Source organism: Buceros rhinoceros, unplaced genomic scaffold (assembly GCF_000710305.1).
Source record: "Buceros rhinoceros silvestris isolate BGI_N320 unplaced genomic scaffold, ASM71030v1 scaffold43917, whole genome shotgun sequence".
In the NCBI taxonomy this organism is placed as follows: Eukaryota; Metazoa; Chordata; class Aves; order Bucerotiformes; family Bucerotidae; genus Buceros; species Buceros rhinoceros.
The window spans coordinates 1-13,258 of record NW_010424793.1 but is presented as its reverse complement, the minus strand read 5'-3'; the positions used below and the strand labels follow the sequence as shown (position 1 = coordinate 13,258).

Genomic DNA, 13,258 nt, shown 5'->3' with positions numbered 1-13,258 from the left:
AGTAAGTATTTAATCGCAAATAAAATAAAATGTAAAATCTCCATGACATGTTGTGATTTGAAAATTACTTTCTTTTACTTAAACTCAAGGAAGGTTTTTCAGTTTATATGTACTATTTTTTAAAAATGTCTTTGTCTAGTTAAGTTAATTTTAAAACAACTGTGTAGAGATGCTATTTTATGGAACCTTAGGTTGATGTGAAGTGTGTTCTTATCTGTTTATTGTTACTGTCTAGACTAAACCACGTTTTGAGCTGCACTGCTCCAGTGATGTAATCCATATTCGTACCTGCTCTGATTCATGTGCTGCACTAATGAATCTCATACAGTATATTGCAAGTTATGGTGATTTACATCCACCTGCTAAGACAGAGATTAAACGTGGAGTTAGCAAGCCAAAAATGAAGGTATAAAATGGCAAAGTAATATGAATGTGACTTTACACTTTCTGTTAATATGTTCTAATTTTGATAACTCCATTCTTTTTCTGAGGAATATGAGATTTCCTGCAAAGAAATTAACAGATTGCATCTAACGTAAATATATTTTATTCTCAAATAGTGCCTTTTTTTCCTGCTTTGGTCACTAGTTAATATTTTAAAATATTCTATGCTGTTGATCTCTTGTACTTTATTCTTATCTAAAGAAAGAAATTCCAAAACTGTTCAGTTACTCTGATCTAAATAAACTGTTAACCATAATGTTATAATGTATTTCTTGAATCATCCAGCTCAGAGTTTCAGCTTGTGTGCTTATTTATAAAGTTAAGGTGTTGCTTTTAACAGTGTATCAAGCCATTCTAGCAGAATCTTGTTCAGCACCATACTGTAGTTGTCTTTAAGATGTAACTATGTATAGCTTCTCTCACACAGGTAGAGACGTTTAGCCAATCATCTTCCCATGGACCAGTCCTCGCTGAATCAGAGCAACAGATTTTACGGGATTTGATGAGTGATGCAATGGAGGAGATTGAGACTCAACAGACTGCATCTGCCGTGAAACCAGATTCTAATGGTAAGAATCCTCTGGAGGTGTAACTACACAAAGTACAACCTTTCTGGAAGGAAAGCAGGATCGAAAGTTTTATGTAGAGATGCTACAAGAAGAATGGGAGTGTATCTTTGTCTGAAGTCTTCAAACTATCGAACAGATTCATGCTTTTAATAGCAGTAATGCAAAGGTAATTTAAGATTCTAGTCAAATACACATTAGTGAGACACTGAAGACAGCAAGGAAGGAATCCGTGGAATTCTGTCAAGACGCCATATTCTTTAGGAGTGAAAGTTAGTATGGTGTAAGTTTATGTGGCATTCTGCAGTGTGGAGTAATCAGACTTCTGTGTACAAAGGCAGTCCAGGAAGATGGTACAGTTCTTGAGTCACAGAAGGGACTTGTACCTATGAGAATAGTCTTTCCATTAGCAGATAGAAGAAGATCACCGATTTTTATCACAGGATTATGACGTCATGACTACAGTTAAATACAGGTTTAAATTGGCTAAAGATTTATACTGCAAATAGAGAATTTCACTATTTCCAGGATGTTTAGTCCTCTTTGATGGTGGAAGGTGAGCAGTCAGTGTAGTACTGAAAGTTAATGATGCTGTGGTCTTACTACCAGAATGAGAAACTTGGGCACAAAATTTTTGGTTTTGTATCTGTGGGGTTTTTTAGAAATAGTTTTTTCTGTATTTTGCCAGTTCATCTCTACTAGTAACTAGTTATGATTATATTGTAATAATTTTTATTGTACAGTAGATTTATTTTGCAGATTTTATTTTATTTATAGTAGGAATTGATTCAAGATATAAATAAATTACCTTGATGTAATAGAAATAAGTTTTAGTTAATTGTTAGGTTATCTTCTTCATATTTTTGTATTTCATAAAGATTTTTCCACTGAAACATGTCTCTTCTTCAACTCTCAGGAGTTTTGGATGACAGGTCTCAAACTCAGGAGCCATCTTGCTCGGATCTCTTCCTGTTTCCAGATGAAAGTGGAAATATCTCACAAGATTCAAGTCCCACTGATGCTTCATTCACTCATCACCTGATAAATGAGGCCATGGGCGATGTTCCTGCAGAAAGTGATGATTTCTGCATTCTTTTTGCACCCAAAGTTGCTGTTGCTGTAAGAAGCTTTGAGAATTACTAAAAAAATCCATATATAAACTGAGTTAGAGAAAAGCCTAAGTAAGGCAAATTAGACTTCATAGCTTTTTGTGATTGCTTAGTGGTATTTTTATCAGTGGGCAGAGTAGCAGAAAAATAATCTTTCTGTTTGAAAGGACTTAATGTGTTCTTACTGTTAGGAATGAATGCAAGTATTTTCAAATATATATGATTTTTCTGTCTCAGCAGTACATAATTGTTGTCTCATCTGAATGCTACATTAGACTATATTGGCAGTTTTCCTACGTGACCGAAGTCATGTTTTAGCATTGCCATTTTGATGTACAATAATGGCATAGTTAGAAAAAAAAAAAAGTCTTCAGCAAAATACAGTATCAAAATAGCAACTTTGCTCATCTTCTAATCTACTATTCATTTCTCTCATAGCCTAAGCTTTTTAATGCTCCTGTGGGCCTAAGATCCTTGCTAAACCTCAGAGACAAGCTTGTGTATTGTTTTACACCACTGTCTGTCCACTGAATTAAAAGATTTAGGAAACTATACTCAGTCTTTGAAAACAGCTTATGTTCATGTTTTTCATAGTATCTCTGGTTGTATTCTTCTTAATAGACAGAAGTAGTTCTGGATCCCTGATCAGAAGCTGTATTGGCCCAGTTATCTTTGAGTGAGTTTGTTTCCAAAAGTACTAATACAGTAGCCTGGGCTCTTCCTTTCTTTTCTTTTTTTCCATTTTATTTTGTGTTCAACTCTTGTTTTATTTTCTTTACAGTTTTGATGAGGACTTTTTTTATCTACTACTCAGCTTCTATTGTATTTTTATGTTCTTTGTCTTTAAGTTACTTTATAAGAATCGTTCCTAAACCAAGACTGTGTTGTATAAGCTTTAGAAGACAGTACAGAACAGTTTCTTTTCGTAGGAAAAAGTTAGAGATCTCAGTAAAGAAAGCAGATTTCGTCTTCTTAATGCTATATACTTTTTTTTAATTAGGAAAAAGAGGAAGAGCCAGTAATAAAAATACTGGTTGATGATGAAATTATCATTAAGGAAAATCATTTTAGCCAACCTATTAAAAAAACAGATACAAGCAAAGCTCCCCTGCATTTTCCTGTTCCTCTGGTGCGCTATGTTGTGAAGGAGATCTCTCTTATTTGGCACCTTTATGGCGGAAGGGATTTTGGGACTGCACCACCAACATCTCCAGCTAAAAGTTTCATGTAAGTGTTCGATAAAATCTGTAGATAAGAACATTTAAAAATACTTAATTTTCCTTTGATTTGAGGTTACTCTCACTCCTCAGTCTCAAGTCTCCCTCGCTTGCTTCTTCGCTCTCTTGTTACAAGGAATCAGTCATAGAATGGTTTGGGCTGGAAGGGACCTTAAGACATCATCTAGAATATTCTTGCGCAGTTTAGCTCCACACCCCAGAGTGTATTTTTCCTGTGGCTTAACCTGGACAAGCTAGATTTGATTTTGGTGTGATTTTGGGGATGAAAGGGTGGGTTTGCCTTTAAGGTTTCTTATTAGAAGTTTTATTTTCCTAAAGAGATTTGGGCTTAAGGAGCATAAGAGAATATTGCTGTAGGAGCCAGAGTCTGGTTTTCAGGATGTCATGTAAGCTAAAGAGTAAGTAATATTATCACAGCCAAAATAAAGGGAATGTTTTATGAATGTTAATTTGGTGGGGAGCATATGCTTAGCATTTTGCTGAAGTATACATTACTTGAGCAATAAAAATAAATTTGGGTAACAGTAACACAACTTCCAGTATTTTTGGAGTATTTTCTAGTATTTTTCTCTTGTAACCATCAAAGTAATAAGTTATATCCAGTGAAACATGTATGCTTTAAGTGTTAGATTAACAGCCAGGTAGCTTTAAGTTTAATCTGAGAAAGTGTATTTTTTGTTTTTTCTTTCCCCAGAAGTCCCCATAGTTCTCCCTCTCATACGCCAACGAGGCATGGGCGGAGTACAGCATGTGGGGGAAGAGGAAGAAACCCAGACTTCCTCATGGAAATACAATTAAGCAAGGTGACAGAACCAGCTACAGCTATAACTCTCTGTTTGTGAATATCTTTTACATGTTATGTCTGTTTGATAACAGCTTTCCATTAGAACTCAGTAGGATTTTTTCCATTAGTATCTACATCTAAGCAATCACTGTGAAGGTGATGAATTTAGAATTTCTTGTTCTGGCCTAGTATTGTTTGCTTGCTGAATAAACATGTTTCTAAAGATGAAAGGTATTTATTATAATATTCTTAAAGTTTTTGTTTATTACAGCCACGATTTACAACTATTGTTCTGGTTTTCTGCCTTCAATTCTATTCTAAATCAATGTACCTATTATGAAATTAAGTGTTCTAGAAAAATAACTGGGTGTAACTGGTATATCCGTTGAGACAGTGTATCAGTTGATAACTGGATTATTGAATAATACTCAATCATATAACAATATTGTGTCTGTATTTCTCCTAACATTTAGCACCCTTCAGGCATAAGTATGTAACTGCTGGTTTTAAGCTTGTGCTTAGCTTTAACATAGAAAATAGATGCTTGATTCTGGCACTGCGAAGAATATTGGCAAGGAGTTAACCAAATTTCATGTTAAATGGATCAATAACAAAACTTTTTTAAAATAAGGTTTTTTCAAACATTTCCATAAACAAGAAATGTACTACATAAAACTAAATGCCTTTTGTAGTGTACATGCATTTCTAGAGCTTAAAATTCATTCATCAGCACATCAAACTTGCCAGAAATGTTTGATACTTATTTTAGCATTTATTGCAATGTTGTGGTTTTTTGAGGTGAAAAAGGAGGAGAAAAAAAGAAAGCATTAAATATTTTGTGTGGAAACACTTTGTATGTGGAAGTATAGCACTCTCCCTTCATTTGCAGGTATTCAGTGAATAGTTGGTAGTACTGAGGCATGAAGTCTTTTTTTTTTTTTTTTTTTTTATTCCCCTGCTTGTACCCCGAGCTTGGTAGAGATTATATGTGACAGTTTTGTACTCAAAAAAAAAAAAGAAAAGAAAAGAAAAGAAAAGAAAATCCCCTACTTGTACCCCGAGCTTGGTAGAAGGCTTTATAATAATAACAGTGCTAATGTTTAAACAACAAATTAAGAGGTGTCAAAACTGTAAAGTTTCTGAGCAGTGCGTATCTATTTTTCTCTTCAACACTTGAAGTGTTTGTTACCACATGTATCGAGCACAGGGCACTTAAATACAGTGTTTCTCAACATCTCAGTATCTGGCCAGTAGAGGCCACTCTTCCACTTGCTGTGTGTGCTGTGATTCATTCCATGGAGGCAAGGATGCTCTGGGCGTACTGAAATGGGGAATGATTTGTAGGTAACTACAGGTCTTTGATTGAAAATGAGAACTACATCAAGAGGTGAGGAAAAAGAAAGTTCAGAATTCTTTAGAATTTAGAAATGTAATGAGTTAGAATTTATATGGACTAAGGTGGGTAAAGAAGAAGGAAACTGAGTCAGGAAGAAACTACTTGAGAAATCTATTGGTAGGGAAGAAACCTTCCTTTCCTCAGTGCGGAAGGTGCAGGATTAAGCAATTGCAAGATGGCCTGATACAGCCTTCAGTATAATTTAAGAAATGTCAAGATTGAGAGGAGGAAGCAGAGTCAATACTAAAATGAAAAGCAAAACTTTGTCTTACACTGACTCTTTGTTTTGGCTTGAATGTCCATCCTAAAATATGAACATGTACACAGCTAGGAATTAGAAAATTTCTACTGCTGGGTGTGCAAAAGTCTGAATAGTTTTCAGAAATCTTAACATTATTCCTGTAAATAGCTTTTAAAGTTCTTATGGGTGGTGTGGGGGTTTTTGTTTGTTTTTTTCCCTTTTATTTATAGCAGTATTCTATTGTTAAAAGTTATTTTTCACCGAAGCTGATTATGATGGTTTTCTTTCCTTTTTAAAAGGTGAAATTCCAGCATGAGATATACCCTCCAGGAGGTGCAGAAGGTGAATCCAGTCTGTTGGAGCAGCCTGTGTCACGGCAGGTTTTTATTGTTCAGGACCTGGAGATCAGAGATCGCTTAGCTACTTCACAGATGAATAAATTTCTCTATCTCTACTGCAGTAAGGAGATGCCCAGAAAAGCGCATTCAAACATGGTACAGTTATGGAATATGTTAACTCATTAAATTATAGTGGTTGGACTATCACCGAGGTGACTGTATACATTTATTAATCTTGCAGAAGGAAATGAGGTCATGGAACGCTGAAGTAATATAACTTGTTGATAGTTATTTGCTTGACTCCTTCTGGATATTAAAACTAAAAAGTCAGTTTGAATGTTAGTAAATCAGGTAATAATATTTTTGAGATTATGTCAGTTCTAAAAAAAAGTAGATGTGCAGGACACTTCTGGGAGCTTTCCCGGTTTGGGTTTGACAAATATCTGCTGGTATGAGCAAGATTAGACTTCCTACTGCATGTGCTGAGTTCTAGTTTTACAATATGCTGTAGTCTTATTAGTTCAATAAAGAATTTATGAATTTGGGGTTGGGGGGGGTTCTTATTTTAATTTTCTTTTTTCTAGCATCCATAATAAGTTACTTATTCAGTACTAGCCTTATTTGGTAAGTGGAACCAGATTACTACAGAGGTTTTGCAGTAATTGGTTTTCTTAGGTAGCATTCTGAGATGTAAACATGAATGTTGCTACTTTTATTTATCTTCTTTCTCTTTTTCAGTTAACAGTTAAGGCACTACATGTCCGTCCAGAGTCAGGCAGATCCCCACAGGAATGTTGTTTACGTGTCTCACTGATGCCACTTCGCCTCAATATTGACCAGGTTGGTTGTGCCAATGCAAAAAAAAAAAAAGTGTTTTCTATTTATTTAATGATAGGGGATTTTTTACAAGATATTCGTAATCTTCATACGTATGGAGTTGTCTTCTCAGAGTGATACCTTTTTTATTTTAGGTCAGTTACACATCTTTGGCTCTCTTCTGCTGTTTATATCCATGTTTTAACTTGCCTTCTGCTGTTAGAGACACACTACTTTTTTTTATTTAAATTTAAAAACTAAGAATATCTATAGACCTGCCTGTTTACTTAATACCAGTTTACCTCCTGAGACTTCTGATGATCCCAAACGTTTTGAAATCATGGCTTTTAAAAAGCATATACTTAATCTGGAATGATCTTGCTTTGTTTGTTCACAAAGTGGCTTTGGTGTCCTCAATTGAAAAAAGTTAATGATTAATCCAGAACCTTTTCACAACATTTTAGTCAAGGGCACGTGATGCTTCAGGACTGCTACTATATGCTGAAGGCTTTGGTCTCACTATCAACTGCAGTGGCATGAAGAACAGAAATGGAGAAATTGTTTTACTTTCTTTAGCAAGCCTTTGTACATATACTCAAGAAACAGCCGGGTCTTTTTTCTACACCATTCAGAAAGCTGCATGTGTTTATGCATTCAGATTTAAGGTGTAATCATTAGTCTTTGTTGATGCGTTTCTTGCTTCGTTTGTCATCTGCAGATAGATGTGGGTGTTGTCTTTGAAGAGCACAGTTAGGAGTTTCATACTTTACCTTTTGTTTCTGTCAACACACACTACCTGGTCTTAATTTTACTGTTAGAAAAGCTGAGCTCTATTTCTTGTAGTAATTTCATATGGAAAAATAGCATGGGAGTACTGCCATCTAGTGTGGAAATATGTTTCCTCTTGATTACTTTTCCAAGCCTTGTCTTTTGTACCATAAACAATTCACCTTTACAACTTCCACAAAATTAGCCACAGCTTTCTTGGAAGCACAGGGCTGCATCCAGTCACATCAGAAATTCTTGTTGTTATTACTTAAGCTGTTTACTTATTCAGTTGGAAACAAAAAAAAAGAAAGGAAGGTCCTGATGTCATTAGTGATAGGATGAACAAGGCAGCAGGGTGATGCATCTGTCACAAAAAGAAAATGGCATGTAATAACTTAAAGACATTAACAAGACGTTAACAGCAGAGATATTAATGACTTCTACTGCAGTGGCAAGATCTGATCAGGAATAATTTGTCTGACATTGGCGGTATTAGAGGCAAATATAAACTACACTTCAATACCCTTTTATTGGAAAGCAGAGAGAAGTTAATAGTCATTAAAACAATCTGTGTTTTGGAACAATCTCCAAAATGAGACTAGAGATGATGAAAACAACCCTGGAGTTCTAAGACAGAACTAGATAGATTATTAAATCATATTATATGTAGTGGGGCAATGCCCAAGAGGGTCCTCCTGGTTTCTGTCCTAGATTTCTATGTGGCTTCTGCATGAGTTAAAGGATCGAAAAGAATAAATGTGTTTTGATTCATTTCTGTATAGAGATAAAGAACTGGAATAATAGATAATTTTTTTTTTTTAGAGAGTTGGGTATTTTTTTTTAACTTGATTGTATTTTATTTTGACATTAGGATGCCTTGTTTTTCCTGAAGGATTTTTTTACTAGCCTTTCTACAGAAGTAGAACTCTTAGTTACTCCAGATCCTGAAGGTAAACTTCTCAAAAATCTAGTGTGAAAGTACTTCTTTTTCCGTTAATGTGTGTACATGTCTGTAAATTCACACGTGAATCTTGTATGTGCAAAAGGACTTAGGTTAGTGACCAAATCCCAACATTAGTAATTAATCCATTAGAACACAGAAACTTTGGGTATTTTAGTTTTGTGTTTTATAAATACCACCAAATGTCTTCAACACCTGGGATCTCCATTGTATAAGAGACTTCACCAGGATTGAAGTGTATTTAATACGGGCTTCTGAAAAAATTGAGGATTGTGTGTATAATATTAGGAGTTATTAGATAAAAAAAATACCCTTTGATGCAAGAGTTATTAAATAATGTATGTGTGTCTAATCGTTTGAAGCTGTCTAAGCCCTGGAGAATGGAACAGAGTTGAAGACTGTAACTAAACCGTACAATGCAAGTATACAGCTAAAGCAGTCCTTAATCAACTGTACCATCCAATGCAAAACCCAGTGTATATTGCAAAGCACATTTCCTCTGTTGACTCTGTGAGTTTGTTAGCAGCGACACTTCACCTATTTCTGTTGAGAGGTCATGCTGAGATGCATTGGTAATGAAGTACTCTGCAGTACTGCCATTAAAACTAGGTGGAATATTTTGCTGATATATAAACCTGAACTTAATCTTCCTGTAGTAATTACTATTGATAACTAAGATGATATCTCAATAAAAGAATCTAAATATTGTCCTGCTAGTAATTCCTGTTAATAAGCATTGGAGCTTACTAAGGATGCAGTAGTTGTATAAACACAATCTTTTTGTAATCACTGTGAAAAATATGAGTCAGTTTACTGTGTATAACTTCTTTTCTTAGTTAAAAAGTCTCCTGGTGCTGAAGTTACATGTAGTTTGCCCAGACATGTCAGCAGCCTTAAGGATCCAAGTCCAGTAATTTCTTTCTCATCACACAAGCAAGCAAACGAAAATGGTAGCATTGATTCTATGGATGTGGTCAATGGAGATGATCATAATTTCTCTCAAGAAGTGTCATCATACAGTGATCAGCCAATATTTTTCAGGTAAACTTCTGTTACAAAATTTCCAGTGACACACAGCTGTTCTGTTGAATATTTTAAGAAAGTGTGATGATAAGCTATTCAGACCTTATGACAAGGTACTTTTTTTTTTTTGTTCGCTTATTGACTGTGGAAACCAAATATATTTGTTTCTATCACTGGAAGGTAACTAATGATTTTGTAATTAACTTTTGCACACTATTTGCACGCTGTTTTATTAGCTTTTGCATACTGTGCGCAAGAAAATAAAATTAAAGCTCTGCCATGTACAGAACCAGTAATGAGGTGTTTTACAAATAATTAAAAAGAGCAGTCTTTGTACTCTTACGTCTAGTAATGTGAACTAGATCTAACATAACCAGAGAGGGTATATAAAGGAAAAGGATATAATGGGAGAGGTATGAGATTAAAATATCACAAGAGAAACTCTGATGTAGTCCTGGCTGGGAAGTGATTGTAAGAATTGCAGCTTGTTGTGCAAAAGTTTTTTCTTGTTTGTACAGAGCCTAACTAAGCGCCTCTAGCAACAGATGTGTGCTTTGGTAAGCAGCGATGAGCCAAATTATGAGAGAATGCCTATGGTTCTGTTTCATCACGTATATCACCAACAGAATTTTTTAATAAGTTCCAGCTGCAGGGCTAAATTTTGCTCACAGAACCATCATTAGCCATACTTCTTTTTTTTTTTTCCTTTGTAACTGAAGTTCATGCTGTGAATATTGAGGGAAGATGTTCAACTGCAGCATTAATAGCACTTTTGCAGGACTGTTAAATTTATTATAAACTTTAACCTTGACTAGATATTAATGAACCAAGAAAAGCTGAATTTGCCACTCTATTTTGTACACTTGTTCTGAAGTACTTAACATAGTAACTAGAGGATTTACGGCTTACAGAAAAGGGTATGGCATCCTGTTCCAGGAGGGTGGGAAACCCTGGGTTTCATCTTGGAAGAATAATTTTAATTTCATTTACTACATGTTTCTCACTGTAAAATTTCCTTTGTGTATCCCAGAGAATTTCGTTTTACATCAGAAGTTCCGATACGGCTTGATTACCACGGCAAACATGTATCGATGGATCAGGTTTGTGTATAGTGCTGATGCAAAAAAAATGAATGATGTTTGTTTTGCTCTTTTCTCATCATGAACTGGGGTATAATTTTATGCTCCCTACTCATTATTGATATGATCTTCAGAAATGTAGAACTTACTTAGTTCTAGTAAAACCTTGTTTCACTCAATTTGAAAACTTAGGGGGTGGATCCTCCGGATATGGTTAACTCAGAATGAGTCTTGAAAGTCACATTTACCATCTCAGTGACTGGCTGTAAAGCTTTCTGTGCAGCTGTAGTGCCTCTTAAAGGTTGATGCCACTATCTGACGCCAGAACTGTGCATTTCATTTTCTTCCTCATTAATGCCAGAATAAAGTATTGTCTTTTTTTTTCTCCTTGCTTCTTTCTCTTACAGTCTAGTAATGTATGAATTGCAAGTGTCAATGGCAGAATCTAATACAGATTAAAAGAATGGCTATAGTTCTTTTTAGAATATGGAGTGTTATTGTACTTAGTTTAGAGAGCACACCTCAAAAAAAATCCTGTTTCCGCAACCAGATTTGTACTCTGTCATGGCAAACCAGTAACAAAAAGGGACTAGTAAAAGCAGCAACTTCTTGAATTTGCACTGCTGCCAAATGATAGCTTAAGAATGCCAGAACTATGTTTACATAATTTGTTGTATCTTAATATTTCTGAAGAAACCCACTTGTATCCAGATGTTTTATTAGAGTAGCTGATTAAGCCAGATCCCATCTTCTGCAAGTTTTCATGTAACATGATTCGTAGCACTGTAACAAGTAGCATTCAGTAGACTGGGTGACAATCAATTTAGGCAGAGATACCTGCAATAAGAGTTGAGATGATGAAATTATTTCTCATTTACAGATTGTACAGGATGAGTAAACTAATGTGACAAAACGTTTCACTTACAGGGGACACTAGCTGGGATTCTTATTGGACTTGCACAGTTAAACTGCTCAGAATTAAAGCTGAAGAGACTTTGCTACAGACATGGGTGAGTTTGTTTAATTGTAGATTAACATTGCTGTTGCAGATGGAACAAGTTCATGGTGAATGACTAAATGTAGCAAGGAAAAAGCAAATTCTTTAATAAGACGCACTTCTAAAATCCAAGATACTTTCTGACTTTACAGATATTTCTTGATTCGTGTTTTTGTCAAATATAAACAATTTTAGACATATAATATATATCCTAGTCTTGGTGCTAAACTATTATAGTTTTCTTTGTATGTTTGCTTCCTTTTGAACTTGATGTGATTATACAGTCTTGAACTTCCATTCTGTGAAGCACATACATGTGAAATGCTTGAGTTAGCCAGCAGCAACAAAAGATGAACCTGAAAACAGCTTTTCTTTTGTTTAAATTACATCTTTGTTTTCGTCAATAAATACTGCATTTGTCTTACTAGGAATTGTATGGTTTTTTTTTTTTAAAATAACTTTATTTCCTTTAGTTTATTAGGTGTGGATAAGTTGTTCTCCTATGTCATCAGTGAATGGCTTAATGATATAAAGAAAAACCAGTTACCAGGAATTTTGGGAGGAGTAGGGCCCATGCATTCACTAGTGCAGTTGGGTAAGTTAATTCTTATTTTCTGTTCAGACACATACAGCAGCTGTATTGAAAAAACAAACGAAAGTCAAGAAAAACTCCCCACAATGTTGATACCTGCTTTCACTTCCTCTTGAGGCTTTCTGCTTATCTAAGAGATCTTTGTAACTATGATATCTTGTCATCTTTTTCAGTCCAAGGTCTGAAAGACTTGGTGTGGTTACCAATAGAGCAGTACCGAAAGGATGGCCGTATTGTGAGAGGCTTTCAAAGAGGAGCAGCTTCTTTTGGTACTTCTACTGCAATGGCAGCACTGGAGCTAACAAACAGAATGGTTCAGACTATACAGGTATAGTATATTACTTCTGCAGTTAGAATAAAATGAGAAGTGTTGCTAGTAAGTGCTCTATATTAAGCTGATACCTTAATGCTGTATTTGAAGGTTGGGAGCATGTCTTAAAAAAAAAAAATAAAGCAGCTGTATAAATAGGAAAGCAGGGACTGGGCAAAGCTTGCAGCAGTGTGAGGTGAGAACTGTGGCATCAAACACAGTGGTTAGAAAACTGTATTAAAATATTGCTGAACACCCCAGCTGTTTCATGTTTCTTAATGTCTTCGGTGTATTGCAATGTACAGTCCAATACTAAAACATTCAACTGCACTAAAAAAGTCACCAATATTGAGAAAGACAAGTTCTTTGCACATGTATGTTTTCCAGTAATAGAATCTTAACTTTTTTCGTGGTCAGCTTCTCTGTGCTTATTTTAAAAAGTGTACGAAAAAAGCCACAAAATCAACCAAACAAAAGAATGCCTCAAAACCAATACTACTTGTGTTGATGTACACGAAGTCTGTAAAGCTTTCTGGATTTAATCCTAAAGTAACCTTGGATTGAAGTGTTGATAAATTTATTTATTTATTTAATTC

General features: G+C 35.1%; 1 protein-coding gene across 1 annotated transcript in view; it reads left to right on the top strand.

Moving 5' to 3' along the window:
* ATG2B (autophagy related 2B) overlaps positions 1–10,796 on the top strand; it is a 40,523-nt gene extending 29,727 nt beyond the window's left edge. The window contains exons 28-37 of the mRNA XM_010140896.1: positions 234–406; positions 872–1,013; positions 1,927–2,129; positions 3,120–3,346; positions 4,052–4,160; positions 6,078–6,272; positions 6,855–6,956; positions 8,572–8,650; positions 9,498–9,702; positions 10,715–10,796. Of these exons, the coding sequence (XP_010139198.1) occupies positions 234–406; positions 872–1,013; positions 1,927–2,129; positions 3,120–3,346; positions 4,052–4,160; positions 6,078–6,272; positions 6,855–6,956; positions 8,572–8,650; positions 9,498–9,702; positions 10,715–10,796 (1,517 nt within the window). The remainder of the gene's footprint in view (positions 1–233; positions 407–871; positions 1,014–1,926; positions 2,130–3,119; positions 3,347–4,051; positions 4,161–6,077; positions 6,273–6,854; positions 6,957–8,571; positions 8,651–9,497; positions 9,703–10,714) is intronic.
* The last annotated feature ends 2,462 nt before the right edge of the window (positions 10,797–13,258 follow it).